Raw genomic sequence first — 22,837 nt, forward strand, 5'->3', positions numbered from 1 at the left:
GCATCCAGCCTGTTTTTATTAGAACAGTCTCTGGTTTCTCATTCAAATCTGATTATTGCCTGATCATCATTAATCTTTTTTTATTTTTCCAGGGAAAGACCCTTAATAATTTTACTATAGACAGAGAGGATGGGGTGAGTGAGCAACAGAAGGCATGGTTAGTTAGACAATTATTAGGCCAGTTTGGTTAGAGTAGAGCATTCCAAGAGGGCAACAGGAGGAGACGGGGGAGGGGGGGAAGTTGGAGCTATACCAGGCAGGACTCTGTGCCAGCCTTTAGCTCCTAGGGAGTAGTATTGCTTGGTGGCTAAGAAAGCAGGCTCTGGAGTTGAACTGCCCAGTTTACACCCCAGCTCTATTCCTGACTGCGTCACCTTAGTCAAGTGAATTAACTGCCTTAAGCCTCAGTTTTCTCATCTGCAGAAAGAGAAGACAAATAAGATACCTGCCTCATAGAGGCCGGGCGCAGTGGCTTATGCCTATAATCCCAGCACTTTGGGAAGCTGGGGCGGGAGGATCGCTTGAAGCCAGGAGTTCAAGACCAGCCTGGTGCAACATAGTGAGACCCCATCTCTGCAAAAAATTAAAAAATCAGCAAGGTGTGGTGGCACATGCCTATAGTCCTAGCTGCTTGGGAGGCTGAGGCAGGAGGATTACTTGAGCCCAGGAGTTCAAGGCTGCAGTGAGCTATGAATGGCACCACTGCACTCCTGTCCAGCCTGGTTGACAGACAGAGTAAGACTCTGTCTCTAAAAAACAAAATAAAAATAAAAATAAATAAATAAATAAAAATAAAAAAGATATCTGCCTTATAGAGTGGTTATGGGGATTAAATATGAGGGGGTGTGGCTAGACGCGGTGGCTCACACCTGTAATCCTAGCACTCTGGGAGGGTGAAGTGGGAGGATCGCTTGAGGTCAGGAGTTCAAGACCAGCCTGAGCAAGAGTGAGACCTGTCTCTACCAAAAATAGAAAAATTAGCCGGGCGTCATGGCATGCACCTGTAGTCCCAGGTACTTAGGAGGCTGAGGCAGGACGATCACTTGAGCTCAAGAGTTCAAGGCTGCAGTGAGCTATGATGGCACCACTGCACTCTACCTGGGGCAACAGAGTGAGACTCTTGTCTCCAAAAAAAAAAAGAGGTGGTGTGAGTAGAGCACACAGCAGAGTGCCTGGCATGTTACAAGCACTTGGTAATCATGAGCTCTTATTGGGACAAGGACATGGAGCCTCTAGGAGCTTGGAGCAGGGCGAGGAGCCACCTGGTAAGGTTAATCTGGCAGCATGCAGGTGGGAAGGGTGGAAACAGGAGGCCATGGAGGAGGTGGGGGCGTCAGCATGGGTGTTAAGGTAAGAGCCTGGTTGGGCTGCTGGAGGGGAAGGGTCATCTAGGAGGCAGAAGCAGGGCTTGGTGAGCTCAGCTGGAAAGAGAGATCTTAACAGTTCTGGAGAAAACTGGTGTTGCTTGCAGAAAAAGGGCCTTTGAGAGGCAGGGGGAGGGGGTGTGAGTAGAGACGAGGCCAGTGTTCGAGCTGTTGGGTGTAAGATGGCTGTGCCGATCCAGGGGCAGTTCACGTGGCAAGGGTGGAGCAAGAAAGCTCTGCCTGCTGCCCGGGTTCCTAATCGTTTGAGTCACCGACTCCTTTGAGAATCAGATGAAAGCTTCTCTCCAGAAAAAATGTACCCCCTTATAGATTCTGAGGTGTTTTTATAGTGTTTGCAAACCCCCCAGTTTGAGAACCCTAAATTGGCTTATTGAGGAGAGCTCTTATTTGGTTCTTAGAGGGTGGTTAACACAAAACAGACCAGGACCAGGCTTTAGGAGCCCTTCACTGCACGGGCGTGTGTGTGTGTGTGTGTGTGTGTGTGTGTTGGGAGTGGCGGGAGGAGTGGTATGGAGAAGTGGCCGCACACACACACACAGAGCTCTGTTTCCAACTCTTGAGCAAAAGGCACAACAAGGGGCAGCCTCCAATTTCTACACCACGGAAACTTCTGGGCAAAGCGATCACCTGTAAGAGGATTGACAAGGGAGAGAAGGTGGGAGAAAGGGAACTGGTTGACTCTCCTGTGGGCAGAAGCCCAGTCTTTACCCTGCTCTTTTTTTTTAAAACCTTCAAGGCTGGAATTGTGAATCAGCAAGTGTAATTTTGAAAGCAAAGCCTTTCAGTTAGACTTTCTTGGAGCTGCTTTGCAAACCAGGAGTAGATTGGGCCTTGGCCCGACCATGGACTGCAGTGACCCATTTGGCAATAGCTGCTATTTGCCATGGGTTTCTGAACTGCATTCATCTGAGAAGGGACATTTTGGAAGATGCCATTGCTGTTCCTTACCTTTTTATTATTTCTTTAGGACATCAAAAGTTAGAAAGATCTTCACTGTCATTAGAATCAGATAAAGGAGAGGAAAGGGATTTGGAAGACAGCAAGGATAAATTGTGAAATTTGATCTATATTGATGCTTGTAAAACACTGCTGTTACTTAGGCTTTAGCACTGGAAGGATCACGAGGGCATGCCTCCCCAGTGCTAGGTGGTCGGGATGACATGGGGAACACAGTGTGGCCCTGGGAGTTGTGGGAGACTTCTCCCTGGAGGAGGTGACACCTGCCTTATAATAGAGTTAGCTCTGGGAGGGTACTCCAGGCAGAAGGAGGGGACAGGGCTCATTGTCTGAGGTTGAGGATAGTTTGAGGGAGGAATGCAATATGGGGAACAGGGAGAGGGTGGCCTGGGATGCCAGCAGGGGTTAGATCTCAAGGACCTTTCATGCCATGGCCAGGAGTTTGGACTTGACCTTGAGTATAAGTATAGGAGGGTTTTACAAGGAAGAGCAGAGGGTGGTAGGGAGATAGCTCAGTCATTCCTTGCTTGTCAGGAGTAGGAGGTGGGTGCAGATGGTCTGGGTACTGATCCCACCTTCACAGGTTGTGGGATCAGCACCCATCTGGAGGTGGGAGGTGCTGAGCAAGCCGTGCTGGTAAAACTGAACTTTCTGGAATCAAGGAATGAAGTGGACTCCAGGAAAGTGTCTATAGAAAGTCCAGCCACCTAAGTGACTTGCTTACTCACCAAGCTCCATCTGGCTTTTGATGTCAATTCATTTTTCAAATCCTTTGGGGTCTGGTGAGGGCCGCAGGGTCATCAGTAAGGAAACCAAGGGCAGACCTGACCAAAGGCAGAGGACACCTAGAATTCAGAACATCCTAACACCAGCTCGCCTTAGATGCTGGGGTTACAGTGGGATGAAGGGCCCTGGCCTCTTATGGGCATTGGCATTTCACGTGGCCATGTCCCCCAGCTAGCTGCGATTCTCCCCCTTCCCTCCCCTCTTCCTTGCCATTTGGGCAGCCGGAACACTTGGTCTCTGTTCCAGTTACCATATGCTCTACCCTACGCACTTCCAGCAGCAGCACTTGGGGAATAGTAAACACTTGGAGACAGGCTTCGTCTTATAGGAACAACTGCAAACGTGTGGTAAATCTATCTGCGGCTCCCTCTCAGGCCTCTCACCTTGGAGTAGGATGGGTTAGGATGGCTAGCATATTCAAAAGGGAAGAGTACGAGAATTTCCAGAGAAATTTCTCCCTGGAGTCTCCTCACATTTTTGGAGATGTGGCCTGGCAGGGGTCCTGGAATATTGCATCCAGGTTTCTTGAGCAAAGAGATCGTATCTCCTAATTTTCCTGGATGACTAATTCCCGCTTCCAAAGCCAAAACTGTCATAGGAGGCACAGTGCCCAAGTGTGATCAATCCCTGGGGATGTCAGGGCGAGCCAGTTTGACCAGGGCAAGTCTTCTAGTAATTCATAGGCAGAGGTGCTTAAAAGGTTAAACTGTACTGAGCAAGGTCCCTCCCCCACCCTGGGGAAGTTTCTAGGCTGGGCCAAAGCTCGGTGCCAGCAGGGCCTGAGGCCAGGACTAGTCCTAGGTCCTAGCCACAGGCAGGCTTAGAAAAAGGGAGAAAGGTCACAGAACATGCTGGCAACTGTTTGCAGTGTGTCCTTTTCACCACCTCCCCACCCCCAACTTCCACCTTTTCCCAATTCCTACTCTTCTTTTCTCTTTTTAGGAAACATCTTTACTCAGCAGCCAAGTTACTATAATGACCTGGATGAAACCATGCCCACCATCCTTCAGGTACCAGCTTTCGCCCTGCCCAGGGGAGGGTGACTTGGGAGGCAGACCCCTTCCTCAACGTGATGGTGTTTCTTGACTTCCAGAAGAGCTAGGGGACATGTTTATTCCTCACCTGCCTCTCGAGGCCCATCTCCCCAGACCATGCCCCTTCACATTTACCCTTTCCCCCTCTTGAACAGGAATGAAATCTAAGGGCTCCCTGGTACTCACGCAAAAAGAGTTTGGCCTATATTTTGTGTCACTTGCCAGCAGCCATATGCCTCTGAGGATATTCCTCTACGAGACCTGTGTTTCTCAAATAAGAGCTTGAAAGTTTTACAAAATCATTTTATGAAATAATGTTCATTGTGGAAAATTTGAAAAATATTTAAAAACAGAGGAATATTACTCTTCCCCCATAATCCCACCTCCAAGAGATATCCACTGTTCACAGTGACTTTTGGAATAGTTACATGCTAGCCTAAAGACAGCACTCTCCATTCAATACTTCGCCATTTTACAGCGGGCTCTGTTTCCCCTCACTGTTCATTTGTCTTTTATTTCAATATAGTTCCCACAAATAGCCATCTATAGAGGTTCCAAAAATCTCTTATATATTGCTAAAAGTATATCTTAAATGTTTATTATCAGATACTTGGTCAGCCCATCCAGTCAGAAAATATCTGGCGGATTCTGGGAGATTTACATACATGTCTTTTCAGCTGTCTCTGCAATCGTGTAAGAAGGATGCTCCCATAATCTTCATCTTACACAGTTTACTCTGACCCCACTCTCTGAGAAGGTCATTGTCTCAGCTGGTATCCCAGGGACATAGGTACCAGTTCCGAAGACTCCAAGACAGTTTTCGTAGTACCCAGTCCTGGCTGCAGGCGGGGGTCCCAGCCCTGGTTTATTAGGATGTGAGAGTCCTTTTTGCCTTTCACAGGTCTTCAGCAATATCCTCCAGCACTGTGGTTTGCAAGGGGACGGGGCCAGCGCCACACCCCAGAAGCTCGAGGAGAGGGGCCGGTTGACCCCCAGCGACATGCCTCTCCTGGTGAGGTTGCCCTTCAGCCCAGCCTCTTGCAGCCCCTTGGCCCAGCTCAGTGAGTGGCTGTGTATTCCCATCACTCAGGCTTAGAGCACTTTCAAGCAGGTTTGCAATTCTCTCTGGGAGCTTCATTGATGGAGTAGTGGGAAGAATAGAGAACTGGAATTCAGAGGACGGGGGTCTAGAACTCACTCACTTCACTCAGCAGGCCCATTCGTGCATTATTCATTGAGCTTGTCACTTCCTTAGTAGAGTTATACCGAGGAGCCCCAGCATGTGGCAGGCCCTATGCTAGGCCTTGGGGGTAAAGCAGTGAACAGAAGCAGACACGGTCCTACTCTCATGGAACTTAGAGTCTATGGGGACGACAGACAGAAGGCAGACATTTAAGGAGCCTGGACGTGTGTCAGGTGCTGCACTAAGCACTGGAGGTAGAGCAGGAACGAGGCAGCATGAGCTGCCCTCCTGGAGCTTGCGATCTTGTTTCAGCAGGGCACATGCCAGGTGCTGCAGGAGCAAATCGTTTTACCCCTCTGAACCTCGATTTCCTCATCTATAAAATGGAGATCCTAACAGCTGCCCAGTCTACTTTTCAGAGGCATCAAGAGAATCAGCAAAGTGTCTGAGAAAGCACCCCATATTCTGTATATCCTCTCCAAATGGGAGAAAAGTGTGGGCTTGGTATTCTTACACTCACTGGGATGTTCCTTCCCTGCACAGGACCAGAGATGTTGTCTTCAGATTTGGGGCTTGGTTTTCCTTTTTCTTAGAAGAGAAACTCCTATTATCTTAAAACTAGAAGTAACCCTAGAGAGCACGGGGTAGAAGGCCGTAGAGCTACAGTGAGGCTTAGAGGCTTAGAGAGGTTAGGTGACTTGCCCAGATTTTGCTCCTGGACACAGAGCCAGGCTTTGCCTAGGACCTCCAGTGTTCTCTTCCTCCCGCCCCACATCCTGCCTGTTGGAGACCCCAACTTTGTCAACTTTGTCTCAGACCCGCTGCAGATCTGTATGTGGGGGCAGAGAAGAACAATGCGTTGTTTTCTTTTGGCAACAGGACTTAAAGGACATTGTTCTCTACCTTTGTGATACCTGCACTACACTTTGGGCCTTTCTGGATATCTTCCCTCTGGCTTGCCAGACCTTCCAGAAGCACGACTTTTGTTACAGGTACGCAGTAGTTCTGGCTGTTGGAGTAGAGGTTCTGGTTCACATACTGATTTAAGAAATGCTTACTGGGTGCTTAGCGTATGTCAGTCCTTCCTCCAGCCTGGGGACACAGCAGTGAAGAAGACAGATAAGGCGCCTGCTCATGTGGAGCCAGCCTTTTAGAAGCACTCCCATTTTTGGCTAAGAACAGGAGGGAAAAAACCAACAACACAACCAAGAAAAGGGTAGTTTCAGTTCTGCTTCATTTTGTTTCAAAGCCCCTATCGTGGGCAGGCACAGGGAGTCAATAAGAAATGGTCTAGAGGGGCGAGAGCTGAGGAATAAATAAATGAATGAATGAATAAATGAGTGAATGGAAAAAAAAAAAAGAAACAAATGGTCTGAGGATTTCAGCCTCTAGTCCAGGGTAGAACACATACAAGGAAACAACAAGGGTGGGGCCAGGAAGTGACCCTTAAGAGTGGTCTTGAAGGCCAGGCAGGGTGGCTCACACCTGTAATCTCAGTACATTGGGAAGCTGAGGCGGGAGGATTGCTTGAGGCCAGGAGTTTGAGACCAGCTTGAACAACATAGCAAGACCCCATATCTACAAAAAATTTAAAAAATTAGCCAGGCATGATGATGCACACCTGTAGCCCCAGCTACATGGAGGCTGAGGCAGGAGGATCACTCGAGCCCAGGAGTTCGAGGCTGCAGTGAGCTATGATCACGTCACTGCCCTCCAGCCTAGGTGCCAGAGAGAGACCCTTTCTCTTAAAAAATTAATAAATAAATAAACAAACAAACAAACAAACAGGTCTTGCAGAATGAACGAAAATCTTCCAGACAAAGAAAAGTTGCATCTGTCTGTCTTTCAGTCCAGAAAAAAAAAAAAAGAAAGAAAAGTTGCAGTGCCAGGAAGGGCATTCTAGGTGGGTGAAGTGAAGATGCAAAGGCCCGGAGTATGTTCTGGGGACAGCCAGGGAAGAGGGTGCACCAGGAGGCAGGGAGTGGGGACACCAGGACAGCAGGAAAACGAGCCAGTAACAAGAGCTGACTTTGGGTAAGTCAGTAGAAGTCAGACTGTGAGGAGCCTTGTATGTGCTGGCAGGGCCTTTATTCCTTAGGCAGTAGGGAGGCTTTTATCCAGTGGACTCACAGAAAGATCCTGCTGGGATGAAGACAGACATGGAGGAGAATATGGGACAGGGAGGGAGACAGCACTTTGCCATCTTAGTGCCGTGAGCATCTGTTCCTCGTGCAGTAAGACGGGTGCATGGGCACGGGCGTTCCCAGGCCATGGTGAAGGGGCTGGCAACCTGCGTGTTGCCTGGCAACATGAGCTTGGGCCAGTTCTCAGTGGCCTCTGATCATCACTCTAGCCAGACGTCTCTCCCTCCCATTCGCAGCAGTTTCTGGGAGCTGCTCAACCCCACCATCCAGCCATCCGTCCATTCTGTCATTTACTTTCCCATTCAACAAAACACTTATCTAGCGCTTACCTGTGCCAGAGATGGCAGCTGGTGCCGTGACCCCTCCCTGGTCTCCTCAGCCTATGACAATCAGACATTAGGATCACTCAGCCTTCCAGAGAGTGTTAGAATAAAGTGCCGATCAGCATCTTCCCTGGACTGTAGGTAGCTGTCCACTTTTTAAAAAAAGGTATCTTTTCTCATGATAAAAGTGGCACATGCTTGTTGGAAATTTGGAAAATACAGAAAAGCAGGAAATTCAAATCACTGAGTGATCACACCAGTTTTAGAATTTTGTGCTCTGGTCGTTTTCACATATCATAAGCATTTTCCCATTTTGTTAAAGCGTCTCCCCAAATGTGGCACAAACTGCTTTTGCGAGGGTCTTTGGAGATGGAAGGGGGTATAAGTTTTGGAAGAGCTGACTTTCCTGCGAGGAACAACAGAGGCAGGGATGAAGAGGAAGAAAGGGAAGCACATTTAACTAAAGGCGACATTGCCTTTGACCTACAAACAGCCTGGAGCTGACCCAGCCTATTCAAACCGTGCTGGAGGCAGGCGAAGAACACGCCCTCTGAGCAAAGGCAGCCGCCTCCTTTCCTGAGAACTCTCGGAGAGGGGTTCCAGTGGCCCAAACAGCTCTGTTGCTGATCACTGTCATAACAACCTTCTTCCTCCTTCCTCTCACGTCTACCCAAGGATATCTGAGTGTATCTCTTTCTGTCCTTTAATTTTGTGAATGAATAATACATTCACACAGTTCCAAACTCAAAAAGTATAAAATATACAGTGGGAAGTCTCCTCTTTTCAGTTCTGTTCCTCACACACAACCATTGTCATTAGTTCTTTTGTGGAATTTTCCATAGATATAAACATAGACATATATGAGCAAATATACACATTATATATCTGCCCTCTTTTAAAAAATTTAATGCTGGCATATCGTGGGTATTATATGCACTGTGTGCATTTTACTTTTTCACTTAATGGCGATGCTGTATCAGTCCATAAAGCACCCTCCATCTTTGATATGGCTGGGTACAGTTCTATCAGATGGGGTACCAGATGCCATAGATGGTCCTTTAGGTTTTTTTTTCAGTTTTTTGCTATTACAAAAAAATACTACAAAGATTAACTTTGCACACACATCATTTTGTACCTTTGCAAGTATATCTGAGGAATAATTCCTAGAAGTAAAATTACAGGGACAGATGGTATGTGCATTTTTAATTTTCATAAATCTTGCCAAATCACCCTCCATAGGGGTTGTTCCAATTTACCCTCCCACCAGCAATGTATCCTGGCAACAACTGAACCTGTTTGGGCCAAACTGCCCTCTCTGTCTGCTTCTAGTGCCATGCTGTGGGCCTAGTGGGGCCTGCCTCTTTTGGCCTAGTTACCTTCTGGTACAGTTAGGATAGATGTTGCCAGAAACCAGCCAATGGACAGACAATTATTTATAGAGCAACTGCTACAAATTCAGCACTGTCCTAGGCGCTTAAGCTGCAGTTCTGGCTTTGGGAAGTGTAAGATGTTTGAAAGAAGAATGACACTACACAATAGAGGCAGCTGCATTTTCAGTTGTCAGGGCAACATATTCCAGGTGCAGTGCCTCTAGTTCTGGGAAGGAGGAAGGTGAGCAGGATCAGGAAGTGCACAGGGAGGAGGTAGGCCTGGAGTGCTGCATGGAGGAGGAGGAGAAAGATGAGAAGAGCCATGGTGGGGTTAGCCTGAGAGGAAGCCAGAGGGCTATGGGAATGCTGATCTTTGGGAGGATGGTGAGGGGCTGTGTGCCTGGGATGGAGAGTAGAATTTGAGTTGGGAAGCTGGTACATGTGACGTCACCGAGGTTAGACATAAGGTTGGCTACGCTGTGCCAGGTATAGATGTACCAAAGAGAAGGATTACGGTTTGCTGTTGTAGGAGCTAGGGAGCTGCTAGCAGTTGTTTTCTTCTTTTTTTTTTTTCAATAAATACAATTATATTTATTTGAAAATGATCTTACTATGTATATCATTTTGAATTTTATAAATCTTATAAGCTGGGTACCTGTAATCCCAGCTACTCGAGAGGCCGAGGTGGGAGGATCACTTGAGCCCAGGAGTTCAAGACCAGCCTGGGCAACATAGCCAGACCTCATCTCCAAAAAATTAATTAATTAATTAAAAGGTTATAGACACAGTGCTAACTGGCTTAACTCATAAACCAATGTAAAAAAAGAACATTTAGCCTGTTTCGGACAAATACAAATATTGTGTTGACATTTTCACATTAAAACAATTTTTAAAGATTCCAAATCATGCCCAAACTGTTTTTGTTGCCAAAGCTAAAGTTTTTCTGTCACGTAACTAATCTAAGAAAGGTTAATATACACATGTACATTTCAGTGCACATAAAGCTGGCAGCTTTTGAGTAAGAAAAAGGAGTAACCTTGTGCCTGTTTCTCAAACCTCAGAGTCCTGGGTGGCCATCTGGTTACTATGTTAGAATGAGCCTATCTGGGCCTTGGTTTCCCATCTGAACGAGGGACACAGCTACAGGTCACTTCCCATGAGGCTGTTCCTGGGACCAGCCACAGTGGTCAATCTGGGGGTGGGTTCGGGGAGGAGCCAGGGGAGCCCGTGGAAACAGGAAACGGACCTTCCTGCTCGCTTGGGTTTGTTTTGACTTTCTCACAAAGTGTGGCATTGCTGAACTAATCCCGCGTCTTACCCACGTGTGCCTCCGCAGGCTGGCTGCCTTTTACGAAGTGGCAATTCCTGAAATGGAGTCTGCAATTAAGAAGAGGAGGCTTGAAGACAGCAAGTGAGGCGGGGACTAAACTAAGAACGTTGTTTTGGGAAAGAGAGGCCTGAGCACGGGCTCTGCCTTCCCCAGACTTCAGCACCCCCATGGCTAAGACAAGGGGGTAGGACCCAGGACTGTGCAGCATCAGACTCACGTGTCCCTACCTGGCTGACTCCCGGCCTCTGCAACTTTTTTTTTAGTTCTTAAGATTTTAAAAAAATAGTACTCTCTAAGGAATTGTGTGAGGACCTAAGGAGAAAGATTGTGACAAGTAGAAGGTTATCTGTTACCAAACAGCATGAAGGAGATTTGTCTCAAAGTCCTGGTTGTACCTAGGCAATTGAGTCCATTAACCCTACACCCCCAAAATACAGTTAATATGATGACTAGGCCCTGCATTTAAGTCCTTCCCTCAGCTGTTGTTCCAAGCTCTTTGGTAACCAGCCTGCTGGTTCCTGACCCGCTGTTTGAACTGAGAAGCGGCTCTGGATCGAGCTGGCCACTCCAGGCCTACGGCCTTTTGCCACCTACTCTCAGCACTAAACTTTGAGGCCTTCTCTGCCCTGGAAAGGCACCTGCAACTCCAAGGGAGGAGCTCCCTCGGTGCCTTTTTGTCTCCTAAATCTCTTTCTTTTTTCTCTCTGGCCTTCAAAGGCTGCTAGGTGACCTATGGCAGAGGCTCTCTCATTCCAGGAAGAAGCTAATGGAGATTTTTCACATAATCCTGAACCAGATCTGCCTTGTCCCCATCCTAGAAAGCAGGTAAGCCTTCTAGAACTGCCTCCCGTTGAAAGACCCTCCTCCCCAAGCCCAGAGAGTTACCATCACTTCATCTTGGCCTCCTCCTTTGCTCCGGGGTTGGCTGAACAGATGGGAAACTGAGAAAAACGTCTTTTTCTGCTAACGGGCCACAGCCTTGAAGAGGGGCAGGGCGGGCATGGAGGGAGCTGCGATCCTGTTGCATTATGTGGGCTCATCTTCCCTGGTGTCCTGTTGCAGCTGTGACAATGTTCAGGGCTTCATTGAAGAGTTCCTGCAGATCTTCAGTTCCTTGCTGCAGGAGAAGAGGTGAGTACGGCTGAGCTGGGACCAGCGGTGGGACAGGCTCGTAGTCCTCCCACCAGAACCCACGCGGCCTCACATGATAGAGCCCCCGCCACAGGCTCACCCCGGCTCTAAGGTGCTGGCACTCTAAGGTTGGGGCAGCAGGCACAGGGAGTGCCCTGCAGCAGAACAGTGTCCCTGTGGTCCTAACCCTGTCCTTCTCGTCTGCTCTCTACCCTGCAGGTTCCTCCGGGACTATGACGCACTCTTCCCTGTGGCCGAAGACATCAGCTTGCTGCAGCAGGCCTCGTCAGTCTTGTATCCTACCACAGCCCACGGGGACAGGGCCCGGCCTGACTAGGTCAGAGACAGGCTGCTGGGACTCAGCAGAGTGGAGAGAGGTTTCTGGAGCTGAGGGTCAGCCAGGTGTCTGAAGAGGCCCACCCAGACCCTAGCCCCCCTCTTTCTAGAGGAGATGACTGCTCTGATGCTCGGGGCAGGGGAGGTGCAGTCTTGCTTTCTCTAGGTCTTTCTGGAGTGTCTGGGCCTATGTGACCAAGATGGACTCAGCCCTGCCCTCGTAGACCTCACTGCAGGAGAGGAGGCAGATGAGTTAGCTGGCAGTTAGAGTGTTGTCTGGGAGGGATTCAGAGGGCAGGAAACCAGAGGAGGCGCCTCACGCAACAGAGCTCGGGGTGGGGGTGTCAGATGGAAGTGATGTCTAACCCAAGAACAGCGGGAGGAATAGGAGAAGGCCAAGCCAAGCACTAATGACAATGACAAGAGCATTCCCAGTGGATGGAGGAAGGAGTGAACAGGCTCCTTTGAGGAGCCCACAGATGTCATGGGTAGAATGTAGGGTGTGGCCATAGGGGAGGGGTCTCCCAAAAGGGGTTGTTGGGCCATGGCAGGTGACCCGCACAGCCGTGAGGTGACCATCACTAAGAAGTTTGGGCTCTGTCCTGCAAGCACTGGGGAGCATGGAAGGCTGTGAGACAGGAGGTGACATGGGCAGTTCTATACTTTGGAAAAGCTCCATGTGGTACAGGGAGGAGAATGGACTGGGCTGGGCCCACTGTGAGGCCAGGCAGAGGCTGTTGCTGGCATCCAGGCATGGATGATGCAGGTTTGGACTAGAAGTGGAGTGAGGGAGTCTAAGGCCACTCTCAGATTTCTGTCTTGACAGCACCCAGGGTGGCAGAGAGGGTGGGGCAGGAAGGAGCAGGCCTGTGGGTCCCCAGCCTCTGCAGAGTGCCCTCAGCTGGTGGGACCAGAGGCCCAGCGGTTGTGGCCCTGTCAGGCCCTCCTCCTGGTGGTCAGTACAGAAGAGGAGCTGCTGGTTTATCCAAACCCATGTCCCGGGACATTGTGCTGGCATCCCTGGCCCTGTCTTTACTCAGAGCCGCTCTCTGCTGAGTGGCATGTGCTGGGGCGCAGGGCAGTGTGCTGTGGTCTGGGCCATTTCCCCATGCAGCCCAGGTGCCCATAACGCCCTCTGGGCACAGGCCAGAAGGCCCCTGGCAGAAGCTGTGCGGTCAGATGCTGGGGAGGGACTGAGAAATTACAATGCCGCAGAGCCAGGGAGGCAGAGAAGGCCGTACGACCCGAGAGAGACCCCTTAACGTGTCCTCACAGGGACGAGACGCGGACTGCCTACATCCTCCAGGCAGTGGAGAGTGCGTGGGAAGGGGTGGACAGACGGAAAGCTGTGGAGGCTAAAGACCCCTCAGTGGCTGAGGAGCCCAGTGGGAAACCTAATGGGGTCATGGTGACAGCAGAGCCAGTCAGTCAAACGTCATCACATCTGGAGAACTCGGAGGAAGAGGAGGTGTGTGTCTGGTGGTTTCTCCTGCTTCCTCGGCCCCTCCTGGCCCCGTCTGAGAGGTTGGGGCAGCAGGAAATCTCCCTTCTTTGTTTTTAGGCTCAGGAGAAAAGGTTTCTTTGGAAATTGACAGCCTGGAGCCACTGGCCAGCTCTGTGCTGCCTTTACAGGGTCCCAAGCTGAGGGCATGCTGGACTGGGTGTGAGGAGACAGCAAGTTGCTGAAGCTATCGAGGCATCAGTTTCCCCTCTATAAAATGGAGGCAAAGCTTTTCCCCTGTGAATCCTTCCTGGACCTCTCCTCTGTGCAGATAAAAGTGGAGCTCCTTTGATTGAGGCTGGGAGCAGTGCCAGGACCTCCTCTTGACCTCCCTGGAAGCCCCTCCACGGGCCTGCAGGGCTCCACTGAGCAAATTTGGAAACCTCGGATCTGGTGCCTTCTCTCCAAGCTTTTCCAAGGCCGAGTCTATAGCTGCGTGCATTAGCCACTGAGCCCAGGACGCTTCCCTGCATGTCGGGAGGCAGTGTGGTCTGGGGATTGAGGCCACACGCACTCAGGTCTGGCAGCTCACCAGTGTAGCCTGGGCCTGCCAGTTGCTGGCTGTATGGCCTTAGGCACATCACTCCTGTAAGGCGGGAATAGATGTAGTACCCACCTGTATGAGGTTGTCAGGGTTCCCAGGGCAGCTGCATGGAACACTCTAAGCCTGGCTGGCTCTTCCTGCTCCATTAACAAATGCTGATCTGAGTCATGGAGGTTTTTATTGCTGTGATTTGTAAGTTTCCTTAAATTAAAAGGCTAACCAAATTAAGCCACATTGAGCAATATATAAAATGAGTCTCCCTTACTGGAAAGAATATAATTAAAAGGGAACACCTCCACCTAGTCCAGGTCTCACAGATGCTGTTCCACTCCAGCATCAGTCAATTGTTGGAGTTGGGAAAGTTCTTTTTATTTTTTTTTATAAACAAACGAACTTTACAAGGAAGGAAAAGTCCTTGATTCGTAGAAAGCGCAGCCATTTATGGAGTGCCCAGTCCGGGCCAGGTCCCATGCTCACTGCTCTATGTACAGCTTTTCTTTGAATCATTTGAAACAACGCCATGAGGTGGGTGGTAGTGTGCCCATTTTGTAAGGAGGAAACTGAGGTTCAGAGAGGGGAAGCACCCTGCCCAAAGTCACACAGCCAGAAGCAGCTCAGCTGGTAAGTCATAGACCCCTCCCCCGCCCCCTTTTTAACGGAGGAAACGGAGGTTCAGAGAGACCTGAGTCACTTGGCTAAGGTCACACAGTCAGGAGGGGCAGGGCCAGGACTCAAACCAGGTCCCCTCACATCGAGTCCAGTGCTGTTTGAGGCCTGTTGCCCTATCACTTGCCTGGCTTAGCTGTCCCCTCCTTCACTCTGGCTCTTGTGACAGTGCATGGGAGCAGCCGCTGCCCCAAGCCCCTCCGTGTGCGGCGTGGAGCTGGACTCGCTCATCTCGCAAGTGAAAGACCTGCTGCCAGACCTTGGCGAGGGCTTCATCCTGGCCTGCCTGGAGCACTACCACTACGACCCGGAGCAGGTGATCAACAACATCCTGGAGGAGCGGCTGGCCCCGCCCCTCTGCCAGCTGGACCGCAGCCTAGACAGGTGGGAGAGACAGCAGGAGGAGGCTCCGAGTGCCCAGGCTGCCTCGGGGTGGGGGGCCCTTCCTCTGCCTCCCACTCTGCCTTCCCTCATAGTCCGGGACTCAGCTTGCTCTCTCTTTCCCACCGTGGTGTTTCCCAGCCATTTAAACGAGTGCCCTCTTTGGAGAAACGTATTAATAAAAACCTTAGGTCCTCCAGGAGGGTCTCACCTGCCCCGTGCAGGGCAGGGAGTGTACACAACTGGACATCCCTGCTACACTTTGTGGGAAAACCGATTAGAGACTCGGGATATGACAAAGGGTTGCTGAGCCCTTCAGAGGTCCTGAGTTCCTGACCTGCTCTTGTCATTACCACCTTCCCAGTGGATTCCTGAGAGAGGACAACCAAAGCTGCTCACTTCACACCTGCCCTTTCTGAGTTTGGCCCACTGCTGCCCTGAAGGCCCATGGGACAGCAGGAACCGGTGCATAGCTGGTGTTTTGTCCATGAACAAATGATGTTTACCAAATGAATGCGTGAAGTTAGCTCTGTGTCTTTGGATAATCTCCTCAGCCTCTTTGTGTCCCACTTTACAGATGAGGGCACTGAGGCACAATGGAGTTGAGTGATCTATGACTGCCTGCCTCATAGGGCTTTTGTGAACATTAAATGAGGGGTAGAGCTTTTAAGAAATGGAGAGAAAACCTGTCTGAACGGCACTCAGAATGAAGGGAGTTTCGATTCAGGTATGACTGCATACCCAGGCAGGGACTGGCTAGGGAAGGGCCTTGTCTCCCCCTTAAAAGTTTTTTAGGTTGTGTCCTAGTCTTGCTGTTGAAGTGGAGTGAAAAATCTGATGGATACAACATGGCAGGGGAAAGTGGGTGCAGGTGGGCAGCAGCTGGCAGGGCCCCCTCAAGTTGATCTCAGTGTCTCCACTTCTACCCAGACAGGTGAAACCAGACCCAACGCCCCTGCTGACATCTCGTCACAACATCTTCCAGAATGACGAGTTTGATGTGTTCAGCAGGGACTCAGTGGACCTGAGCCGGGTGCACAAGGGCAGGAGGTGAGTGCAGCGGGCTACGGGGTTCCAGGTACCCCAACTCTGGAAGTGCAGAGAGAAAGTGAGAGTAACCAAGGGCTCCCTGTTTACAGAACTGGCCACGGAGTTTCAGCCCAGGGATCCCTTCGAAGCCCTGGACCTGTGCGCTCCCAGCAGGTGGGAGCAGGTTCTTTAATGATGATGTTTCAGGCCCCAACTCTGTGCAGGGAGGTTGGTAAGTCCTCCTTGTTGATAGCAAAGTGCTAGAAGAGCCAAAACGGTCCCCCTCTTCCCTTCCTACATCTTTCCATGTGTTGACCATCAGATCTCTGGGTGGTAGAGCTGGACGGTGCTTCCCAAAAGCCACTCTTTGACCTGATTTTCCACAGGCTGGGACAAAATGAGAAAATTAAGGACTTTCACTGAGTGAGCTTTTCAGAAGGTGACCGTATTCCATTTTAAGGCCTTTCTATTTATTTTTAGTTTATGTCCTTTCTACTATTTTGGCATTGAAAAGTCCATTTGTGATTTATTTATTCATTCAACAAATATTTGTCCGGTTCTTACAGCATTCTAGGGCCTGGATTAATTAGGTTCTGGGGATGTAGCAGGGAGTGAAACAGACACGGCCCCTGCCCACGAGGAGTTTGCATTAATCAGCTCATCAAACAAGCAATGTCAAATTGCAGATATAACAAGTACGACGGGCCGGGCACGGTGGCTCACCCTGTAATCCTAGCTCTCTGGGAGGCCGAGGCGGGCGGATTGTTTGAGCTCAGGAGTTCGAGACCAGCCTGAGCAAGAGCGAGACCCCGTCTCTACTAAAAATAGAAAGAAATTAATCGGACAACTAAAAATATATAGAAAAAACTAGCCGGGCATGGTGGCGCATGCCTGTAGTCCCAGCTACTCGGGAGGCTGAGGCAGGAGGATCGCTTGAGCCCAGGAGTTTGAGGTTGCCGTGAGCTAAGATGACGCCACGGCACTCTAGCCCAGGCAACACAGTGAGACCCTGTCAAAAAAAAAAAAAAAAAAAAAACAAGTACGACGAGGTGGAGATACACAGACTTCCGAGCCTTTGGGAGGGGCTTCACCCCAGGCAGGAAGGCTCCACTGAGAAAATGATGTGGGACCAAGAGCTGAAGGGTGAGAAGGGGTCATTTCTGCAAAGCAGGGAAGGAAAAGCTTTCCAAGCAGAGTGAACAAGAGGAACAGTGGCCCCGAGGACAAAGTGAGCATGGCAAGGGTCCCATGAGCTGATACATTTTATGTTTTGAAAAGATCATCCAGCTTTGGGTTGACCCATCAGAGGACCAAGAGTCAGAGGTGATGGTAGAGAGGATGACATCCAAGTAGAGAACTGCAAAATAAGACGTTGGCAACACCACGCTAGTTCCCCAAAGTTCTTTAGTGCTGTTGGTTTGTGGAATCCAGAAGTCAGGGGACCTCTGGACAAGTACAGCCTGCCCTTTCCCCTGTCATATGGATGGGGGTGGTGAGGTTCAGAGAGGAAGGAGACCAGCGTCGTTCTTGCGGTAGGAGTCCTGGTGGCAGAAGTGCCGGCTGCTGCTTCAGTTAGGGCCCCATGCTGTTCCCCCTCCCTAGGGCTGTCCAGAGCTGGAAGCTTGTCTGGCCAAGGGCTTCGGGAGTGGGCGCAGGGCGGCTATGAAGCCATCTGGCTGGACAGGAAGCACTTGCAAACTGCTTAGTCATACACATTGCGACATCCCCAGATCCCAGACTAGAGATGTTATCCTGCAACACTGTGACATCCCCAGATCCCAGGCCAGAGATGTTACCCTGTATTGATTGATGGCCGCTATTCCAAGCCAGCATGACTCCCTGCAGCTCCAGCTATGGAAAAGGAGCAGACAAGGGGTATAAGACTGCCCCCTGCTCCCACCCGGGAACCTGATTGGCAGGTCCCCCACATAGCTTAGGCGTCTCTGGACATGGCCTTTCCCCTTGACCTTGATTTGTGGGTTTTCCCAGGGCTCATTGTATTGTAAGGTCCGGTCTCACCCTACCTGGGTCATAGGGCATCCACAAACATTTGCCAATGGGCTAGTCTCAGCTGTCAGGGTCAGCAGAGGGGTTGGCACTGAGGCGACCAGGTTTCTGGAGGGCTGTGTCCCCCGCTCCTGGGCCGTGCAGGCTGCCAGTCAGAGAGACTCACTGTGCTAAGTAGCTCAGGGACTGGGGATTGCAAAGAGGCAAAGCCTCCATTCATGTGTTCATTATTTATTTATTCATTCAGCAAATATTTATTAAGCAATTTACTAGAGCCAGATCCTATGCTAGACACCAGGGAAACAAGGTGAGCCAGGTGCCCAGGCCTTGCCTCAAATGGCACAGAGACCGTGGGAAAGAGACCATTAAACAGGTAGTGACAGAGTGGGAAGGTGCAGGGGTGCAGGGACACCTGTCCTAATGTAGGCAGGGTGGAGAGGCTCAGAGCCCTGCCCTCGGGGAGCACATGAGAAATTAAGTAGCACAAGGCAGATTATACCTGAGTTAAAGTGTGTGTGTGTTGTTGAATCAGATAGGGTACACTCAGTGACTTAAATAGTAAGAAGACCCATTCCGAGGCCGGGCGCAGTGGCTCACGCCTGTAATCCTAGCACTCTGGGAGGCCAAGGCGGGCGGATCGTTTGAGCTCAGGAGTTCGAGACCAGCCTGAGCAAGAGTGAGACCCTGTCTCTACTAAAAATAGAAAGAAATTAATTGGACAGCTAAAAATATATAGAAAAAATTAGTCGGGCATGGTGGCGCATGCGTGTAGTCCCAGCTACCCAGGAGGCTGAGGCAGTAGGATTGCTTGAGCCCAGGAGTTTGAGGTTGCTGTGAGCTAGGCTGACACCACGGCGCTCTACTCAGGGCAGTAGAGTGAGACTCTGTCTCAAAAAAAAAAAAAAAAAAGAAGACCCATTCCCTTGCATGACAAGGAGCTATAAGGTAGGGCAGTCTAGGCTTAATTAACCTGTGGTGCAGCAACGTCATCCAGGATGCATCTTTTCTGTCTCTTGGGCCCTTGCGCGGTGGTCATAGCTGAAACAATGGCTTCCAGAAACAACAGTGCAGGCGAAAGTCCAGATGAGGTCTTCCTGTATCTCTGCTAGAGAGTAGAAAACCTTTTCCAGAAGTTTCCAGATTCCCCTTGTATCTCATCAGGAGAAGCACATCACAGGGCCGAGGCCTGCAGCTCCAATGCGGAGTGGAGAGGTGGAAACACCTGAGCAAGATGAGGCTCTGTTGAGTGTGTCGCTGAGCCAGAGCACGGCTGTCAGGCAGACACCCAGCACATGTGCTAGAGGTGTATCGTAGCCCGTGAGGGAGGCAGTATGTATAAGGTGGGGTCCCCTAATGCCTTTGGACTGTTCTATGGTGCCCCAGAAGATAAAAAGTATTCTCTCTCAAAAAAAGGTTCTATCCCCCAAAATGTCCGTGCATTCTGTCTGCTTTTTGGGGAGTCACAGAGCACATTGGCAAATTAAAGGCTCTGACAAGTCGTGCAATAAAAGAAACAGGATTCATTCTGTTGAGCCTAGCAGGTGCTGGGTCCACTTCTACACATCATGTCATATTTCTTTCTCACATCAGCCTGGGAAACAGGTGCTGGGAGAAGGAACTGAGACTTGGTGAGGGTAAAGGACTTGGCTGTGGTCACACAACCCAGGAAGTGGCAGAGCAGACTCGAGTCAGGAGACCTGCGTTTGGCCCTAGCTCTACTGTTAGAAGCTGTGTGACCTTGCGAAGGTTGCTCTCCCTCTCTGGATCCCCTGATCTTCACTTGGAAAAGGAGGGATTTATTGCCTCTGCAGGCCCTTTAGAGGTTCAAAGGCAGGAGTCACATCCCTCAGAACCAGTTTGTGTTGGGCCTTGAAGGACAGGCGTGAGGAGATGAGGAAGGGCAAGGTGGCCAGGTTTCAGGGGAGCCTGTGTGTTCCCTGGGCTTGCTGCCATCTTGCGGGAGGCTGAGGAAGCTATCTGCTCCAAAGACAGTCTCTGAAGCCACTGTTGCCTGTGTCTCCAGACTTGACTGAAGTTCTGGCCCTCTGACAGATCTTCTCCCGGTTGGAGAAGATTTTTCCTGATTTTTCTTTTCCTTCCTGGCTCCAAATGAGGTTGTAGGGCCAGACCTGCAACTCCCTGAACAGGCTGCCCAAGGTGCCAGGCTTCACTGTCCCTACCTGTGTCCTCTGCCAGGGCACACAGCTAGGGCAGGTGGAGTTTGCCAGGCTTCTCTGTCTGGCCCTGCCAGTAAGCCACTTAAATCAGAGGCCACACAGCACGTCCAGTGGGATAGGGCAGGAGCCGAAGGTATGGAAGAAAGGATGGTGACACCTCTCATTCGTCCTCAGTCCCCTGGCCCAGCACAGATCCTGGCACCTCGTAGGCCCTCGGAAATGTGTGTCGAATGCATGGCTGTGCTCTTGCCATGGCACCAACCACCTGGACTAGCTTGGTTCCCTTTCACTTCCTTTCCATCTCTTTCGTGATTTGGTGAAGAAAGCCAGGTACAGGGCCAAGGCCACAGTCACGGGCCCCTTTCCCTGGTGGATGTGAAAGATTCCTGTGGACTGAGATTTCTCCCTACGCCAAATCAAATGCGCCATCCTCTCTGCCACACCCTGGGGCTCCTGGTCTGATCAAATACCCCCCCAGCATGGAGACTCCATTGCCCCTTCCTCCAGGCCTCCGCTGGACGCCCCCCCCAGCCAGAGTGCATTCCTCCTTCGTTTCCCGGGCAGCCGTGCCTCCATTCGGCACATTTCACGGTAGCTGTCATTTGCTTGTCTGTCACCCCAACTGCACTTGTGAGTTCGTGGGGGCAGATTCATATTTTACTTGTTTATGAGTCTCTCCCCAGCTCGGCCTTCCACCCTGCATGGCACATAGTAGGCCCTTAATGAGGCGCTTGAAGGAAGGCAGATCCTAGCCCGCCAGGCTGGAGGCGGCAGCCCCGACCTGCTCCAGGCTCCCAGGCAGGCAGCCCCACAGACTCAGACAGACTCAGACGCCTGCCCCTCCTGGCCGGCCCCAAAGCCACTTAATAGAAGATTTTTACGGAAGCCATGTCCGGCTTTGTGTCTCTTTTTTTTTTTTTTTTGCCATACCCTTGATACATTCCAGAGACCCGATTTCACAGCTTAGCTGGATTTTCCTGCCTGGCATCTCATATTGATTTTCCCCTGCAGGGCTAGAAGCTGCATTCCACAGGCCCGTATATGTGTCTGACAAGCCAGGTTGTTTTTTTTTTTACAGGTTTACAAAGCCATAAGTCAAGAGGCCTGAGTGCCTGCCCAGACTGTGCTGCAGTTCACTGTGACCCCAAGCATGTCCCTTCCCCCTGACTCCACTGTACCCAAGTTTCCTCACCTGTGACGTGACAGGAGTTGGATTTTCAGACTTTTTGTTCCAGTGAAATCTTACAAGGAAGCTTGAACCGTGGAACAGATAGAAGGCTGCTGTGGTGAAGCAGGGGTGAGAGGAAGAGGCCAGGGCCCCTCCACGCCTCATGCTCCAGAGGTCCCTTGGGCTCCCTTGAGCTCAGTAGGAAAGCCACATGTAGTCTTGTTCTTTCTTAAATTTTTGTTTGTTTTAGAAGATTCAAACCCCAGGTCCCTGCTAGGAATAACCATTGTCATTTGGTATGGGGGGCTTATTAGCCCTGTCTCGGTGCATTTACGTACATGGATATGGGCCCATAGAAACAGTCGGTCTTGTTTGCTTTTGGGATCATACTATGTGCATTTTTCTCTAGCTTGCTTTTTTCCTTGGGAAGAAGTCTTAGAATTCTTTCCATGTCAGCACAAATAGATCAATGTTGTTCTTGAGAACTACCGCACAATGATTGGCAATACAGGTGTGGCACGGTTCATTTGACCATTTCAGTCATGACGGACGTTAGTTGCTTTCCATTTTCCACTGTTACAAACAACGCTGAAAAGAAAATCCTTGACCAGGCCTCTTTGTGCACACAGCCAGCGTTTCTCCAGGGTAGATGCCTTGAAAGGAAATTTTCCGGTCAAAAAGTGTGTACGTTTTGCATTTTAACAGCAGCTCTCAGCCAGGTGCGGTGGCTGACACTTGTAATCCTAGCACCCTGGGAAGCCGAGGCGAGAGGACTGCTTGAGCCCAGGAGGTCAAGACCAGCCTCAGCAAGAGCGAGACCCTGTCTTTACTAAAAATAGAAAAATTAGCTGGGCCTGTAGTCCCAGCTACTTGGGAGGCTGAGGAAGGAGGATCTCCTGAGCCCAGGAGTTTGAGGTTGCAGTGAGCTACGATGACGCCACTGCACTCTACCTGGGGCGACAAAGGGAGACTCTGTCTCAAAAAAAACAAACAAAAAAACCTGGCAGCTCTTGGGATGTCCTCTGAAGTGGCTGGACCTGTCCCCGTGGGCATCAGCGGTGAGGCGAGTCCCACCCTCCCACGCCCTCACCCATGCTTGATTTCACTCGTCTCAGTTTGTGCCAGTCCGGGAGGTGGAAAAGCGAGAGCCCTTTGCACTCTGCAGCCGTCCAAGCCTGATGGTTTTCCCTCCTCTCTCCCTGCCATTGCCCCTTGGCACCAGAAAGGAAGAGAACACGCGGAGTCTGCTGAACGACAAGCGAGCGGTGGCGGCGCAGCGGCAGCGCTACGAGCAGTACAGCGTGGTGGTGGAGGAGGTAGGCCACCCAAGGCCCGGCCTCTGCTGGGCGGGGAGACCGGGCCGGCCTCTGAGCCCCTCTCACCCA

At 50.6% G+C, this 22,837-nt stretch overlaps 1 protein-coding gene across 2 annotated transcripts in view; it reads left to right on the forward strand.

Moving 5' to 3' along the window:
* The window catches only part of ASCC2 (activating signal cointegrator 1 complex subunit 2), a 40,964-nt gene that overhangs the window by 13,564 nt on the left and 4,563 nt on the right, over positions 1-22,837 (forward strand). For both annotated transcript variants that reach the window (XM_012644137.1, XM_012644136.1), the window contains 11 exons: positions 4,071-4,138; positions 5,064-5,174; positions 6,225-6,337; positions 10,519-10,593; positions 11,230-11,337; positions 11,575-11,643; positions 11,863-11,937; positions 13,255-13,447; positions 14,860-15,074; positions 16,002-16,121; positions 22,675-22,768. In XM_012644137.1, the coding sequence (XP_012499591.1) occupies positions 4,071-4,138; positions 5,064-5,174; positions 6,225-6,337; positions 10,519-10,593; positions 11,230-11,337; positions 11,575-11,643; positions 11,863-11,937; positions 13,255-13,447; positions 14,860-15,074; positions 16,002-16,121; positions 22,675-22,768 (1,241 nt within the window). The remainder of the gene's footprint in view (positions 1-4,070; positions 4,139-5,063; positions 5,175-6,224; positions 6,338-10,518; positions 10,594-11,229; positions 11,338-11,574; positions 11,644-11,862; positions 11,938-13,254; positions 13,448-14,859; positions 15,075-16,001; positions 16,122-22,674; positions 22,769-22,837) is intronic.

The sequence above is a fragment of the Propithecus coquereli genome, unplaced genomic scaffold, assembly GCF_000956105.1.
Source record: "Propithecus coquereli isolate 6110/MARCELLA unplaced genomic scaffold, Pcoq_1.0 Scaffold206, whole genome shotgun sequence".
Taxonomy (NCBI): domain Eukaryota; kingdom Metazoa; phylum Chordata; class Mammalia; order Primates; family Indriidae; genus Propithecus; species Propithecus coquereli.